Raw genomic sequence first — 16966 nt, 5'->3', positions numbered from 1 at the left:
CAAGCCCCTTGGGAGATAGGAATCTTCCCCTCAAAGTGAACCGTGCTCTCTTCTCCTCGCCATAATTCACTTGATTAACACGCGCTGTGCACCGGTTGACTGGGTGCGCCAACCAGAAGGCCCCTCGACCCTTATCCGGAACAATCCGAGCAGGGGGGGGCCAAGGGCGCGATGCAATGAGGGGCGGGTTGCAGTTTATCAGCTACCGGGACCGGACCTCGACGGCGTTAGCGGGGAGGCAACGACATGGGTTGGGCTCCGGCAACAACGCGGTAGCGTGCGTTAGTGGATGAAGTATCTCTGATAGTGACGCCGGACAGATAACGAAGCGGAGGGAACTCCACTCGCCGGGCCGTTGCATGTAGGGATTGTCTAACAGTTTATGATATCAAGGTTGTCTCATTCTGCCTTCTGTGTTTCTCTTTACATTCACCTCGCTACCTCCCGAGAACACGCTCTGATAGTCTCAGTCGGAGATTACCTGACTCACTGACATTTTCACTACCAAAACGCTCGTTGGGGGTTCAATCCGCAATAGGATCCCCGCGTCCCCCGCATTATTGTTGCCCTTGTCCGTTGCGAACCCCGACCGGCCGACCACGTTGCCGTGGTGCTACGGCGGAACCCGAAATATCGTGCCATACGCGTTGCAGCCGCGTTAATGGGCCTGATTAGAATCCGAAGTGCTTGATTGGACGCAGGTCCGGATATTCGGTCTCTTTTCGCCGCCATCAGCAGGCTAGGTTGTTGTTAAGCCAAGCTCATTGAAGACCATTTGTCTCAGTAGTTGCTGCTCATCCACGCACGCCCCTCTCGACTGAGTTCGGTTACAAGACTCCTTTGCATGAGCTTTGGAGGAAGCTGAGCGGAAACAGCCTCACTTTTTTATCTTCATAATCCTAGTCCCGCCCCACGAATAGACGCTGGCCGTAAACATCAATCATGGCGCCCCCACCAAAGAAAGATGATGCCATCATCATCGTCGGCGCAGGCATATTCGGCCTGAGCACCGCAGTGCACCTCTCCCGCCGCGGCTACACAAACGTGACAGTCTTTGATAAACAGCCGTACCACAAGTCACTGTACTCATATTTCAACGGGTGCGATGGCGCTTCAGCAGGCAAGTCCACATGTCCGATGCTCTTGACCATCGACCATCAACTAACAGCCGTTCAGATATGAACAAAATCATCCGCTCAGCATACGGATCTCAAACAGAGTACCAAGGCCTTACAATTGAAGCTCTTGAGGGCTGGAACGCGTGGAACGAAGAGTTAGCCACGGGAAAGACTCTCCCACCCGGCCTCAAAACCACAGACCGAGTGTTTGTCAACAATGGCAACCTCTCCGCTTCAGACTCGGCATCTCTGCCTCAATTCGAGCAAGACACCGTCGACAACATGGAAGCAGCAGGTCACAAAAACACCCAACTCATCACAATCTCCCCCGCCCACCAAAAGATTGCTGAAGAAAAGGGCTTCGCCTTCGGCATGGACCCCTTCCGCCGCCTCAAACGTGGCATGAAGGCAGCCGGCGTCCTCGACACCACCGGAGGCATGGCCGTAGCCGACAAAGCCTGCCGTTTCGCCCTCCACAAGGCCGCCTCCCAGGGCGTCAACTTCATCCTCGACCCCGAGGCCGGCGCGCTGGAGTCTCTGGTCTATGCGGACAACAAGGTCGCAGGCATCAAGACCCGCGACGGCAAGACACACGCCGCAAAGCTAACCATCCTCGCCTGCGGCGGCTGGACCCCGTCCCTGCTGCCCTCCATGGACGGCCTCTGCGAGACTACAGCCGGCTCCGTCGTGCTCCTCAAGATCCCCCGCAAGTCGCCCCTCTTTGACCGCTTCGCTCCCGAAAACTTCCCCACCTTCACCTACAAGATCCGCGACGGCGCCGAGGGCGGGCTGTACGGCTTCCCGCGCGACGAGAACGGCTGGCTCAAGATCGGGTACCGCGGAACAAAGTACACCAACCCTGTTGTTCAGGGCGACGGCAAGGAGCGTAGCGTGCCCGTCACGCGGTGGTCGTCTGCCGCGGGCAGTGGAGACGAGCGGATCAAAACGGTGCCACAACAGGCTCTCAAGGTCATCCGAGCCTTTCTGGCGGAAAACCTTCCGGAGCTGGGCGAGGCGGGGATCGACATTACGTTCTCGAGGATCTGCTGGTACACGGATAGCTACGACAACCACTTCGTCATCGACCACGTGCCCGGCACGGACGAGTCACTGATGGTGGCGACGGGCGGCAGCGGACACGCTTTCAAGTACCTTCCTAATATTGGCAACTGGGTGGGGGACGCGGTCGAGGGGAAGGGACAGGATCAGATTCCGCCCAAATTGTGGAAGTGGAGGCAAATCAAGGCCGATGAAAAGCCATACAATGTCTTGATGGAGGGGAGCAAGGGCGAACGGGCTCTGGGTAATGTCCCGCTGGCCGCGGAGGTTGAGGTTGGCGGTGGTGTCAAGTCAAAGCTTTAAACGATTCTAGATATCTATGAAGGGCGTTTTTATGGCGAGAAGCCATATATGATAAACCTTACTATTTACGTGTCTTTGGTTTAAAAGAGGCTCCGGCGCACCTATCTCCGATCTTTCCCATTCCCTCCACCTTTCTCTAACAACTCCTCTAGCCATAGACCGAACGACCAACAACGAACCTTCAACTCGATTATCAACGTTCTACCATACAAAATGCGTTTCACCATTCTCGTCATGGCGGTCACTGCATGCGCCGGCTTCGCCTCCGCCGGTATTCACCCCTACAGGAACAACGGCGCACCCGCAACTCCGGGAGTTCCTGTCCCTGGTTCCGCATGGGTCGACAACGACGCTCAGGCGATTCAGGACAACACTTGGGCGATCGAGGCCGACAAATCCAAGCTTGCCTCCAGACGGTACGTTGTTGCAGCTCCTTCAAATCGCCGCAAAGTTGTTAACAGTTGTGAAGGCATGCCCGCGATGTAAGGGCTTGAAACGCTGCCAGGCCGCTACATTAGGCACGCACGTATGCAGATTGCTCGCGACTCAGGCCTAATATTGACCACAACTGGTTCTTCGTCCAGCAGCGGACAGTTCGACAATGATTCGGGGGGCAGTGGGAGGGTCCAGCAGTCCTCTGTCCATTGGGTTAATTTGGGTGAATCGGAACGACACGATACCATCGTCTTTTCTTCCGTCGCTATGCATGATGCGTCGGCTTGTTGGCTTCTCGCAGGAGGGGATGGGGTTTGGCCGTTTCGTACCTTGTGTCGCAACCTTGTTGCGTTTATGAATGAATACACTTCATTTTTTCCGTGGTTCAGAAGGGTTATGTCTCGAGCCAAGTAAGAGTTGTTTTGCGGACACACAGGTATTTGCTACCAGAAAAGTTCATATTGGTCTAGAAATAACATAGAAGGCCAATTCACAAATTCCTTTTTCGAGGTAACCTTTGTGGTTGTTGAAACGAGTGCAGTACTAAAAGGTAGCTTCCCGATGACCTTTGAGGTCTTTTGCTCACCTTGTAGGTGGTAATATGACTGGGTGCATCAAAAAAAAGCTACAACCTTAACGGTATAGACTCATCAATCCAAATGGAAATGGAAGGCAAAACGGTCTGTACAGGTTCATGTTTCTGTCACCGAAACCGTTCCCGGCTCATACTCCCTCCCCCTTGGTATCTATATAAACCTCCCCGAGCATCAAGACTAAATCGAAATCTCTCTCCTTTCTTCATACGCAGCATGGCCTGATACCACCGAAGTGGGCTACGCAACCTTCGAGATATGCCTACTGTCCTGAGCCGAACCAATATCCTATTGCATCGCTGTCTTTCCTTTTCTGTCTTTCCTTGCTGTCTTTCCTTGCTGTCTTTCCTTGCTGTCTTTCCTTGCTGTCTTTCCCTATTGTTTTCCCTTGATGTTTTATTTTGTTCTGTTCTACTTTTCTTTTCTTTTGTCTTTCTTACAGATGCAACAGGATATCGGTTCGACTCGGGTCAGCAGCTATATCTCAAAGGTTGCCTGGCCCCCTTTGGTGAGTGTCACGCATGCTTGCGCAAATTTTTGGAACTTGAAGCACTGCTTCTTCTTTTTTTCTTTTTTCTTTTTTCACTTTGCATCTGCAACCAACGGTTCGAAACGCGAGGCCTCTGACTCTCTCCCTTTACTTGAGAGTCGGGGACCTTGCGTTTCGAGCCGTTGCAGTAGCAAATCTGTCCTATTCTTTGTGATGGAAGTAAGATTTCTACCGCACTATTCCTATGTGTAGATTACAGCTGACATTATCACAGATCTTCGCGTAGTATCTATCCCACTGCTGGACTTAGCTGTGGCGTATTCTTGTGGCAGATGATGAGGAAAAAGAATCGGTGTATATTAATAAAATGTTCGTTGCTGCAATTTGCCTGATCTTTTATATTTGTGATCGCCTGCTTGAGAGAAAAGCATGACGGCGAACAGGTGCTTGTCGAGGCTCTGTCAAGTTTGTCTGATATGTGATAACTCCAGCCAAGGCTTTCCGCGCCTCTGAGACCGCCCCGATAGAGTTTTACGCCAGGCACTGCTTCGAGGCAAAATCCCATGGCTGACCTTCACCAGGTCAATAAGAGCCACTACTAGCTAACCGAAAGACATGGCCGCCACGCACCCGGGGACAGCGTCGCCTCATCGGCCAACAAGCAACACCATACAACGTCGCATCTTTCGCCCGCATGTCTGAAAAACTGAATCCAGCCGTCAGACTAGGTCAAGTTATTTTCAATTGACGACAAAGTTTTATCTCAACCAGTGCTGTCGGCGTTTGAGAAGGCATAGGTACTCCCTGACGAAAGACCCCAAGAGGCTACCTGACTGTGTGATCCAGTGGAAAGGCAACACACACCTCACCTCGTGGTTCTATAGAAGCCATCCGCAATCTCTTCGCGCCTCACCTTGCGCGGTACCGCGTGGGCCTCCTCATCCTGTTGTGTACGATAACCACGCCCTGGAGGACGAGCGTTGCGTGTATAGAGTCTCATCGACGAGACCGCGCCGTCGACAGTAGTGTCAACACGTACAGGAGTGGTGGGGCAGACCTGTTGGACGAGGCCGACTTCTTTATTCTGAGCATGTCTAGTCGCTAGGAGGCCTGTCAAGAGCGCGCGACTGAGACCAGCATACTTCACGTTGATGTACAGCAGTGACAAGGTAATATAAACGACCACGTGCCACTGCTGGTATGAGTGCTGCAGGATGAACGTGTGATTACGAGCATGCAAGATGGACGTTAAATCACGGGGATGCGATTGGATCAGAGTGCCGCGCCCATCTGAATCGGCCGAAAGTCAAAAACCAAGATAAATAGGCGGCAACTACACGTGGATTCACACTAGGATCGCTGTGCCGCAAGAACTTAAGGAAGTCTTCCACAGTCGTCTTGGCAGCATATGAGAAAAGGGTGATGACGAATGCAGACATACATTGGCCCGGTCACAGACCGCGATGTGGTTCGGTCGTCTAGCGGAAGTTTTGGTGGCCGAGATGGTTCACACTTAAGCGAGGTTTTTAATGATACCTTCAAAGTCGCACGAGATGCTGCACGATGAACGAGACATGAGATGACGAGCAAGCGGATCGAACGGCAGACCACCCTTGTGGAAGAAGAAAAAACCCGATGATGTGAGTTAGCGAGGCGTATCACCCGAACACCTCGGAGGCGCGATGAATGAATGGTTCGACAAAGTCCATAGTCTTGCGGACGGCGGGCGTTGATCAGGCCCGATGGGGAATTTGTGGCAGATTATCGTGAAGGTATCCGTGGCATGGCAGGAGATTTTGCGCCACGCCAGCGCCACGTGGGCGGTACGAACCGAGCATTGGCAGTCAGTCAGTCTATCGAAGCGTTGTCAATGGCAACAGCAAGTACACTGTCAGATTTGCAGATTATCTTCTGCCTGATCGGGGCCTGCCAGACTAATCGGAAATGCCGTTCGACGGTACGGGACAGCGCAATCAGCGGTCGCAGGTTACCAGACCTCATTCGAAGATGGTCGTGATGGCTAGTGTTGCGGCAAAGGCAGGGAATGCCTGCTGGCGCTGGTGTCAAGCTGCGATGAAAGCTCTCCGTCGGCGTAAAAGGGGGCGGGGTGAACGTCCGAGAGCGCATGGTACCTTAGGTACGGATAGGGTGGAACAGCGTGCGAGATTTGAAGGCCGTGAACCCATGGAGCCACAGTCCGATCGGTGATGGCGGGGTGGATGCGGCGACAGCGTCATTTCGGCGCTCCGGTCGGAGGCGAGCCATGGTCTGTCTGCCCCAAAGAAGATCGGAGCCGGCGACGGCGGCGGCGGACAGAGACGAACCAAGGGAGCACCCATATTTCCCCGCCCGTAGCTCTCCCTCCTCGTTTGGGCGCGTCCCCCCAATGCCAAAACAGATCGAAGGCGAAGGAATGTTTCAACTTTGTGGTGCACTGGCCGCATGTTCCATCTTCCCGGGACAGGAATCCTGGAGGAGGCGTCTGTCGAGGTATCAGGTCGATGGGGCTATTTTAAAAGGGCGATTGCGCGAACGCGAAAACGATGCGACGCCGCGCTGATAAGAATGTCGCCGAATAGAGCCGGGGAGTCAGTCGACGACTGGCAAAAGGCCGACAAAACACACACTCGGCAGCCAGCCAGCCAGCCAGCCAGCAGTAAGTAGCGTGCGACGTTGGCCACCTCTGCGGCCGAGGCACGTGTGATGCGACGAGGCAATGGTTGAAAGCTTCTCGAACGCTATTGGAGTGTTTCCAAGGCGCACGAACACATCCCAAAGGCCTTGGGTGGCATCGGATATCGCGCATTCCAACCTCAACAGGTCCGAGCGTCGGTTCGGAGGTGAGAGCGGGCGTGGATGGCGGAGGCTGGTGATTCAGTACTCGGAGGTTGGACTGTGGATGGTAAGGTAGGATTCTGGTGACATTGGGCTCTCGGGAGAAGAGGGGAGGGTGGAGGGGAGTCGGACGGGACTCCAAGATGTCGGCGTCTCACAATGAGTGGTGGATGGGTACGCAAATTCATTGCGCTGGGCGGGTGCGAAGGGTAAAATGACACTTGGGGGCCATGGCGTGGGGGCCTGGGCAAGAAGACGGAGGTAATCAGAAGTTTGATGTCGTTTTCAGGTGAGCGAGGCTGCTGAGGAATTGAAGCAATTTTGCAAGAGAGAAAAACTGGAGATGCACAAATCGATGGATGGTGTTCGTCTGAATTAATGACGGGAAGGCAGTGCAAGTGGTGGACGCAGCTGGCAGCAGGAGCCAGTGACAAGAAGGAAGGCAGGCACAGCAGCAGCCTCCCTTCCCTTGCCGTCCCGTCCTGCACACAGCACCCGCCCACAGCAAACACTCACGGCAAGGCAAGAGCACGCACCTCAGCCAGCAAATGCAGGAACAACAACAGGTCACAACTGCCTTGCGCCGTCAGTCCACCTGCTGCCAGGTCCCGTCTCCAATGACTCCAATGGAAGGGCAGACCGTCGCGCGGGAAGGACGACCCCCGGGACGTTTATCCCCTCAGGAGGGAATAGTGTACGTACCGATCGTGGCATAGCGGGGGACTAGCAGCACTAGCACAGCTAGCGAGCGCCCGGGCCAAATACTGACACGGGCCGGGCCAACCACAAGCTTTTCGTTCATTAGAAGGATCCACCTGTTTTGTGTGATTTAGCCTCAGGTCAACTGGCATCTTCCCAAATTGGGGAAGGAGCCAGCCCAGCAGAGCAGGAAAGAAAGAGAAAGAGCAGCCACGACGATTGGGGTGGGCTTGCCAAACCAAACGCTGAGTTGGCTGAGGCAAACAACCAAACGGCCGCGACTGTTGAAAGAACCGGCAGCCAGCAGAAACGACAATAACAACGGCATTGCAGCAGTGGTGGCAGTGAGCGGGCGTGGACAAAGGAGACCCAAGGCAATTGAAACGTAGGCCATCGCAATGTGCTTTGTTGTCGTTGCAATCAGAGGCAGTCTGCAATCACATGCCGGCTATTTGTCCACACGTAGCATAGTACGTAGGACGTTAGGCCCGTCTCTCAGTCCCGTCTGTGCCCGTGGTTTGTTCTTTTGAATTTCTTCTTTCTGCTCAGCGCCGTCTGGGCTGAGCTCTAATTTTGAATTTTGAATTTTCCCTCCCAAGAAAGGGTCCAGGGTCCAGGGTCCAAGGTCGAGGCGCACCTGCATCATCGACCAGCGCATGACGCTCATCCATATCCATGGGGGGCGCGTTTGCAGGCATCTCGAGGGCGGGTGTTCGTCCTCTGCTGGACCGGTTTGAGGCGGGACGGGACATACCCTGCTGGCATCGTGGCTAGCGACACCACAGTTCGCTGTCAATTGGGGTCAATTGGGCCAGATTGTGATGAATCCCGCCCTACGAGAGACCTGGCTTGACTCGATGCGACCCTTGCCGCAGCGATCGCAATTCGTTTTGCCGGTCTCGCCTGAAGTAATAAGTCGTCGGCTTGGCTGGGCTATCGAGGGCCAACAAACAAACACGCGACATGTTTGGCCGCCAGTCCCAATATGTCGTTCGTTATGACTTGATCATGAACATGGTTTGGTAGCCTCGGAGCCTGTGTTTTAGCCTCTTTGCTTTGCAACAGCGTTGTGCAGGTGCTCTTAGTGCAGCAGAGAGAGAGAGAGAGAGAGGCGGACTCCTTGTCAGCAGCAGCACCAACTCGAGATGATCTGATCCTTCTATCTCGCAGTACATAGTCATTTGCAAAGTATGTGCAAGTAATCATAGCATGGATGCTATCAATGACTGTGCACACTGCTGCTAAAGTGCATATGCGTCGATGCCGCTCAGCCTTTTTTTTAATCTTTTGATTTTTTTGCTGCTGATTTCGTTGCATTCCTTCCCCGTCCAGTCCTCCCTCTGATTGATTGATGGCCCATGCGCACCCTGTCACCCCACCCACACCTGCCGCCCCTCGACCACTCACAACGCCGCCCAAGCTGTGGCTGCTCAGCCGGGGCCAAGTCAATTCTGGCCGCCCACCACTCACAGCGCGGCTCAGGCACATTCTGCCAGGGATTCCACGCGCAACCACGCACACTGAACCCAGGAGGCAGGCACGGCACGCATAGCACCTGCTGCTCCTGCTGTTGCTGCTGTCGCTGGGAGCTGCCCTACTGGCCGAGCAGGTGTTGACCACCACCACCACAATCGCCCTTGCCCTTTCCTGGCGGTCGCTCCTGTGTGCTTCAGGGGCTCTTGCTTTTGTTGGTCTGGGCAATGCCGTCGTTGCTGCCCATTGCTGCTGCCATTAGCTGATGCTCGTTGCACCTCCCAGATTCGTCCACAACAACCTCAGACAGAGAAATTCTTCACCTCCAAACGGAAAGAACCTGCCAACGACTGACGACCGTTGCAGGTATCCGATATTTGCACATTTGAATGACTTGACTGTACCTGTTCTTCTCTGTGTAATACCCATCTGCCACTTTTACCGGCTCCCTTTTGCTCCTTCCCGTCGTCGATAGCAGCCACGAGCACAGCACCGGACGAGCACGACCCCTCGCTCGCCCGCCGTCCCGCAGTTTGGTTCATTGCTCTCATTCCTGCATCTCAGACCCAAATTTCGCCCAACACGGGTGTTTTAGACACCTCCAACGGCCCTGGATCGCAAAGGTGACCACTACTTGGGACCCTGCTTCCTTCCATCGACTTGACTCGACTCGACTCGACCTTCCTCCCTCTGGCCTGTTTCTGTCCTGTCTCTTCCTCTTCTCTCACTCACGGCTGCTTCACTTCCTGTCCGCCCAATTCGCTTCCTTGCCGATTCTTCCTTCCATTGTTGATACCCCTTCCCCGCTACCTTAACCCCTGGGCCCCGGACCGTCGTCTCCAGCTGCCGCCTTCCCACAACCGACCCTCCTCTTTTTTTCTTCCCTCCGCCGGAATTCTCTTCCTTGCGCAGGAAATACGGATCCCCTTTGGAATTGGACTCCTCCATTCGCTCGAGACGGGACCGACCAGCAAGCAGCGCTGCTACCCACCCTCCCAACTCCCTACCCACGGCATCCTCGAAGTACCTAGCCTGGCCTCAGTCAGGTGCGACGGATTCACATTTCGCCAACACGCGCATTCTCACCTCCAAACCCCCGTCAATCGTTGGTCGATCCACGCCGGGCTTCTTTCTCGACCTTCTTTCCGTGTTCTTCGACACCCTCCCCCCACGACTACCTTGCCTCCCGCCTTCGTCACTCTTGACGCTCCTCGCAACGTATCGCCCGATTGCTGCACCTATCTGCGGTGGTCTTGCGTGCCCGACGGTTACCTGCGCCGTGCCTGAACATCACTCACTTTCGACCCGGCCCGCTGCTCTCCTGTCCCTGATGAAGCGATAGCCGATCGTCCCCACGAGGCCACCTCAACCACGCGCAGCCCTGCCAGGGTCCACACGTTCAAGAGGCCAGACCGAACCTCCAAACAGCCAAGCCAGTTGGCTGCTCTGCGACTCGAAGTACCCCGAATCGGACGCAAGTCGAGGTGCATCCGAACCAAAACACGACATCTACCCTTCTCCTACCTACCTCCCTCCTCGAACCCGACCCGACCTCGACATCGACGACGCTGCCTCGCGCCTGACGTCGACCCCCCGAGTCTTCAATGCCCTGGCAGCCCCTTCCCCGAATCGCCTTCGCCGTCGCGACATATCCCTTCGCCGCCTCGGGCCCGGCCGACCTGCCCCTCGAGATCGGCGATGAGCTGTACATAATCGAAGAGACCCCGGACGGCAACTGGTTGCGCGGCTACCTGGTGGCCCCTCCCAGTCTGCTGGCCGGACTGACTTCCGTCAAGGGTCAGACTCTCGAGGCCCGAGTCTTCAGCGGCATCTTTCCTAGGAGTTGCGTAGAGGTGCGCGAGGTCCTGGGCGAATCCGACGAGACGGAAGATGGCGAAGATGCTGCCAGTGACGAGAACGGCGACGTCCACATCGGAAGTGATTCGGGCAAGAGCGGTATTACACCGACGGTCGAAAAGAAGAAGCCGGTAGACGGGCACAAGTCGATCGAGAGCACAAGAGGGTCCAAGATTGAGATCAAGGGCCGCAAGCCACTCAAGGAACTTCCCAATGGCACCCAGGGGCGCCTCTCAGTGCCCGTAAAGCGCGACCCTGACGCCCCTCGACCTGCCGCCCCGGTGCCCATGCTCAAAATCGGCGACGAGACCCCAACATCAGCAGCAGAGCCCCTCATCGACGAAATTGCTAGTTGCCTACGAGAATGGCACTCGACCAACCTACACGGACTGCTTCTGTCGCGGCAGTATGGCCGCCTCGACAAATTGTCACAACTAATCACCACACTCAACTTTAGCAGACAACAATTCCTCCACAACGTCCTCACCGCACACGAGTACGACAAGCTCCGAGAAAAGACAGTATGGGATCTGGTCCGCGTCAACAAGCTATGCGGAGGCGAGGTTATCGTTCGCGACCCGACTGAACGCGGAAGGGTACTGACGGGCGATGATTCAGTGGTGGATGTAACCAAGCTCCAGTCCATCATGAGTGTCCTGGACGAGCCCCCGCAACCTACAACCGAGCCCACAGCCCTCCATCACTTGCTTGTGGATGTCAAGGGATTCGCCGGCGCATCTGCCGAGGAGACTTCGCTGGTTGTGTACCTCGTGGCTAAGCCTGTTGGTGGCCAGGCGACGGCCCTCTCCGAATGCTTCATCATTGACATCCCCCCCGGCGGAACGATAGGCAGTCTTGCCAAGTCGGGACAAACGAGGACAATATTCTCCGATCTTTCGTCGCAGGATATCGGTGACGTCGCGTCCGCAGAAACAGAGCTCTACCTCGTGGTCAAGGTGCGCTCCAGCCAACAAGTTATGCCCAGCGGAAAGCCCGATTCGCGATCGGGTTCTAAGTCCCGAGACGCGGGTGCGCACAAGGACCCCGCCAAGCCCCCCTCATCTAGTGGCAACAAGGCTTCTAGAAGAAGTCTCATGTGGGGATCGAAGACTGCGCGGGCCTTCTCGAGAGGTGGAGCAACATCACGACTCGATTCCGTGACGGAGACACAGGAAGGCCGTCCAGGAACTCAAGACGACAGCCAGGAGAGTGCCGCGCCACCTAGCACGGCCGGATCAAGGAGCCGAGGCTCTATGGACGCAGGGTCAGGTTTCCACACGGCAGAGCGGAGTGTAGGCATTGGTGTGCTGAAGCTCAACGCCGTCATGAAGCAGGATGAAGAAGTTGAGCAGGTCGTCAGCGTCTGGGCGCCCTCCCTCTCGCTCCCTACAGAGAAGCAGGGCTTACACGAGGACTGGGACATGTTAATCCGTGACCTTATGGACAGCCCAAGTGGTCACTATGAGAAGTCGCGTCGAGCCGAGCGAGTACAGGTTCACCTAAAGTCCTTCAACCACCCAGACGTCGAGACGTTGGTGAAGGTAACACCGACCCTCCTGGCTGGAGTCCGCAAGACGAACAAGATGGGCTTCTCTGGTGCTCCAACCAAGGCCAGATCCGACATCTACGTCACTCTTGACACCGCCACCTTGTCAAAGCAGAACCTCTTGTCCCGATATGCAGGGAATCCCACCACACTGTCTAGCAGCGTACACGGGAACAATCTGCAGGTTACACTCGAAGTACGACGTACCAGTGGAGAAAAGATCCCTAACTGCATCTACTCATCGTCCAACACCGAAGGCGTGACCACGTGGAAATCTACCGCAGTAGACAAGGGGGAACACTGGAGTCAGACCGTTCGGCTTGCTGTGCCACCACAGGATGTTTTCACGTCGCACATTGTCATGTTCGTATCCGAGATGCCGAATGCTCCGTTCGCGGTTTCCCACATGCCTCTGTGGAACCAAGAGGCCTTCGTCCGAGATGGCTCCCACGCCCTGCTTCTGTACAAGATGGATGAGCACACTTCCACAGCTCAAGCTGGCCCCTCCGGAAAGGGCGGCTACCTCTCCCTACAGTGGAGCGCCAGAGGTGATGACGAACACTCGGCAGAAGTGACCGGTCCTTTGGCAATCCTGCGCGTCGACTCTTACCTATGCAGCACCACGTTCTCCCAAGATCGCATCGTTTTGGGTTTGATCAAGTGGAAGGACACTTCCAAGGAGGACATCCAGACTTTGCTGAACCACGTCATCTTCGTCCCAGAAATTGAGATTGTCAAGCTTCTGAGCGACGTTCTTGATGCTCTATTCGGCATCCTGGTGGAACACTCTGGGAGTGACGAGTTTGAAGACCTCGTGCTCACTGCCCTGGTTAGGGTACTTGGCATTGTGCATGACAGGAGATTCAACTTGGGGCCTCTGGTTGATCAGTACGCCGAGAGCCGCTTCAACTACCCGTTCGCTGCAGCCTGTCTCGTCCGATCTTTCACTCGCCTATTGGAGAAGCCTACTGAGCCTGAGATCTCTCGGAAACTTAGATCTACATTCAAGGTCGTCCGTCACATTCTCAAGTTCATCACTCATGCGCGAGGCCAGCAGAAGGCTAAGGAAGCCGGCATAGGCATCACGACTTCCAGCTCTACTCCGGGCTTCACTCGCGAGCTGAGGAATATCTTCAAGGCCCTGGACGCCATGATGCGCAACCATGCTCCGGTCCTCGTTGGTAGTCAGACACTCGCCGTCCAACATTTCCACACGTGGCTTCCAGAGCTGACAGGACTGTTGACGACTGAAGAGATCCTTCACGTAGCGATCGACTTTCTCGACTCTTGCGCCGACGTCAAGGGCAAGCTGGTGCTCTACAAGCTTGTGTTGATCATCAATTACTCCAAGCTCGACATGTTCTCACACCCTGATCAAAAGTCCGCCCTCACTGCCAACACCGTCCGCTGGATCTCGCCTCACTGGGGCCATTCCGAGGACGTCACCGACCTGTGGAAGGACCAAGTCCGTCTTTGCTGCTCTGTTCTCGCCAGTCAAATCGACAACTTGGGTGCCGAGATCCCCGACTACCTCCCGAAGATTATCGATTCTTATTTGTCCATAGTTTCCACCAACATCAAGCCACGCAACCGACTTTCCCTTTTATTCCCGACATCATACCCCTTTCCTTCCAAGCCGATTGCGGAAGAATGCACCTTTGATGAGGCATTGATTGAGCTTTCCGCCATTCTCTCTGCCATCTCGAATTCACCAAGCGGAATGCAACTGGAATTGACAGAAGGCGACCTGACTGCATTATTAGAAAATACCCTTCGCGTGCACATGAGCATACTAATGGGCGAGGCTTTCCCGCCCGAATGGCTAAGCGTACATATTTACCACCACAAGTCCACCATGAGGACACTGCAATACCTGTCCAGCATCTTGCTGGAGTCTTTCTTACCACATCCTGACGAGGCCGAAAACTTCAACACGGAGCTCTGGAAGATGTTCTTCACGACTATGCTAAAGCTTGTCGGCAGCCCGTCCCTCGCGCTGGAGACGTTCCCCGAGCAGAAGCGCAGGGCTGTGTGGAAGATCGCCGGCGACGTAAGGGAGCATGGAGCCGAGCTGCTGAGGCGAACTTGGGAGGCAATCGGTTGGGAGACAAGCAGCGATGAGCGGGCTCGCTATGGTCTTTCCAAGATGGGCGGTTACCAAGTTCAATACGTCCCAACCTTGGTCGGTCCGATCGTCGAGCTTTGTCTTAGTGTGCACGAAGGTCTTCGCCGGATGGCCGTGGAGGTGCTGCAGACTATGATCGTCAGCGAGTGGACTCTGAGCGAAGACTTGTCCGTCATCCAGACTGAGATGATCGACTGCCTCGACCATTACTTTAAGTCAAAGCCCTTGACCGAAAGTATTCTGCAGAAGCTTTTCGTCAACGAGGTTCTGGAGAGGTTTGCCCCCCTGTCGACAATTCCCGACGATCCTCTCTACGCCGGTCTGCGTGATCTGATGGCGACCGTTGACGAGTTCCTTGACCTGCTTGTGGCTGTTCACAGCGGCGACGTCACAAGCGAAGCGTCGCATCTTATCAACCGTCTCAGACTGATGGAGTTCCTTCGAGACATGCAGAAGGAGGAGATCTTCATCCGCTATGTCCACCAACTGGCCATCCTGCAAGGCGAAGCGCGGAACAATTGCGAGGCTGGCTTGGCGCTTCGCCTTCATGCTGACCTTTACGAATGGGATCCGACCAAGCAAGTTCCCGCCCTGGACGACCCCGAGTTCCCTGCCCAAACGCACTTTGAACGCAAAGAGCGCATCTACTTCGATATGATCAAGTACTTTGAGGACGGCGAGGCGTGGAGCAGCGCACTCGCGGCTTATCAAGAGTTGCGAGTCCAGTACGAAACCAACATCTTCGACTTCGCCAAGCTTGCCCGCACTGAGCGTGCCATTGCCACCATCTACGAGACCATTTCAAAGAGCGACAAGCTGGTGCCCAAGTACTTCAAAGTTGTGTACAAGGGCCTGGGCTTCCCGCCTAGCCTGCGGGACAAGGAGTTTGTCTACGAGGGCTCGCCAACAGAGCGTGCAGCTGCCTTCACGGACCGCATGCAGGAGCAATACCCTTCTGCCCAGATTGTCACCGGAGGCGATGTAGACGACGTCGAAGGACAGTTCCTCGTCGTTTCCGCGATCACTCCTCACCGCGACCTCACTCATCAAGTCTTCCAGCGCGCTCGCGTTCAGCAGGTCATCCGCGACTACCTGTTGTCCGCCCACCCTCAGAACTTCTCCGTGTCTTCTAAGCGAAGCACCTCTGGACCTGTTCAGGAGCACTTCGCTGAGAAGCTCATCTTCACCACGGCCGACCCGTTCCCCACAATTCTCCGCCGAAGCGAGATCGTCCATACCGAGGAGATCAAGCTCAGCGCCCGCGAAACCGGTCTGGAACGTATCGTCAGGAAGACGCAAGAGATGACGATCCTCGAGAAGAGGATCGCTGACGGAGACGAAGAGAACGCACAGTTGCTCGTGGATGCTATCAGCATTTCGGTCAACCCTGATTCCGAGAACAGCGTTGCCTGCTACCGTCAGCTTCTGCCCGCTCCCCGCGAAGAGAATGACGAGGACGACGAGACGGAAGAGCAGGAAGAGGAAGAGGAGGTGGAGCTCGATCCGCAGGACAACGCGATCAAGATGGCGTTGGTCGATCACGCCATCATGATTAAGAGATGTCTGGCAACCTTCGCTCGGAGTTCAAATGAGATCCTCCACGAGAGACATGAGGAACTTCAACAATGTAGGTTGTCCTGTTCCGCTGCAAAAACCCTTGTACTGACCAGACCAGGCTTCGAAAGCACGTTCGCCCCCGAGATTGCACTCTTCGCGCCGCCTCAACCCTCCCGCGATTCATCCACCGCCTCTCCAACCTGGAGACGGTCAGAGCCTTCCACGGAACAGGTATCTCCTAAGCCCCAGAGCCTCGCTGGTGTCATCACAACCACTGGCGTGATCGCTGAAGAAGCGGCGACGGTAGCACCAATTGCCGTAAGAGGCCGCGGAACGCGCCTCAGCTTCCTTGGGGGCCGTAAGAAGGAATCTCCGGTGTTGCAACAGATCAACGGCGATGCCCACGTGAATGGGGAAGTTGACGACACTGTCAGCAGCCGAAGCCGCAGCTTCAGCAAGACCCAGGAGACCCAGAACCGCCGCACGAGCTTCTTCCGCGCCCCGTCTACGGAACCGCGAATCATGACCGTTAACGATGCCACGAGTGAGTGGGTGACGGATTCGGGCGGCCGTCAAAGCTCGGACATGGGCACGAACCTCACCGAAAAGGAGCGCGAGTATAGGGATGAGCGACCTGCGGAGCTCCTTGGCATCGTGAAGCGGGGCAGCGTTCGCAAGAGATTGAGCATGCTGAAGCTGGGCAAGAAGTCCAACAAGGCCGGCGCTATGGGCAGCGTGCACGAGGAGTAGGACTTCACGGCAGCGGCAGAGCAGCTGGGTTACATGAACAAGACGACGGGGAAGTGGCAGTATCTTGTGTCGTGAGTACGACTCGGACGGGAGAAAAGAAAAACAAGGTGTCTTTGAATCAGGAAA

General features: G+C 55.5%; 3 protein-coding genes across 3 annotated transcripts; all 3 read left to right on the top strand.

Moving 5' to 3' along the window:
* Positions 1–942: 942 nt before the first annotated feature.
* CGGC5_v009833 (L-pipecolate oxidase) lies at positions 943–2480 on the top strand (the record flags this gene model as incomplete). The annotated part of the gene is made up of 2 exons (XM_066152225.1): positions 943–1132; positions 1177–2480. The coding sequence occupies 2 exons, from the start codon at positions 943–945 to the stop codon at positions 2478–2480; spliced, it is 1494 nt and encodes a 497-aa protein (XP_066008364.1).
* Positions 2481–2693: 213 nt separating this feature from the next.
* On the top strand, positions 2694–2974 carry CGGC5_v009832 (uncharacterized protein; the record flags this gene model as incomplete). Its single annotated transcript, XM_032025471.1, has 2 exons — positions 2694–2896; positions 2950–2974. The coding sequence occupies 2 exons, from the start codon at positions 2694–2696 to the stop codon at positions 2972–2974; spliced, it is 228 nt and encodes a 75-aa protein (XP_031877983.1).
* A 7635-nt stretch (positions 2975–10609) lies between these two features.
* DOCK1 (Dedicator of cytokinesis protein 1) lies at positions 10610–16840 on the top strand (the record flags this gene model as incomplete). Its single annotated transcript, XM_032025469.1, has 2 exons — positions 10610–16160; positions 16209–16840. 2 exons carry the CDS (start codon positions 10610–10612, stop codon positions 16838–16840), a joined length of 6183 nt encoding a protein of 2060 aa, XP_031877928.1.
* Positions 16841–16966: the final 126 nt, after the last annotated feature.

Source organism: Colletotrichum fructicola, assembly GCF_000319635.2.
Source record: "Colletotrichum fructicola Nara gc5 chromosome Unknown KSG_Nara_v1_contig05, whole genome shotgun sequence".
Taxonomy (NCBI): Eukaryota; Fungi; Ascomycota; class Sordariomycetes; order Glomerellales; family Glomerellaceae; genus Colletotrichum; species Colletotrichum fructicola.
Note: the sequence above shows the minus strand (reverse complement) of the source record. Positions and strands in the feature narration are given on the sequence as shown.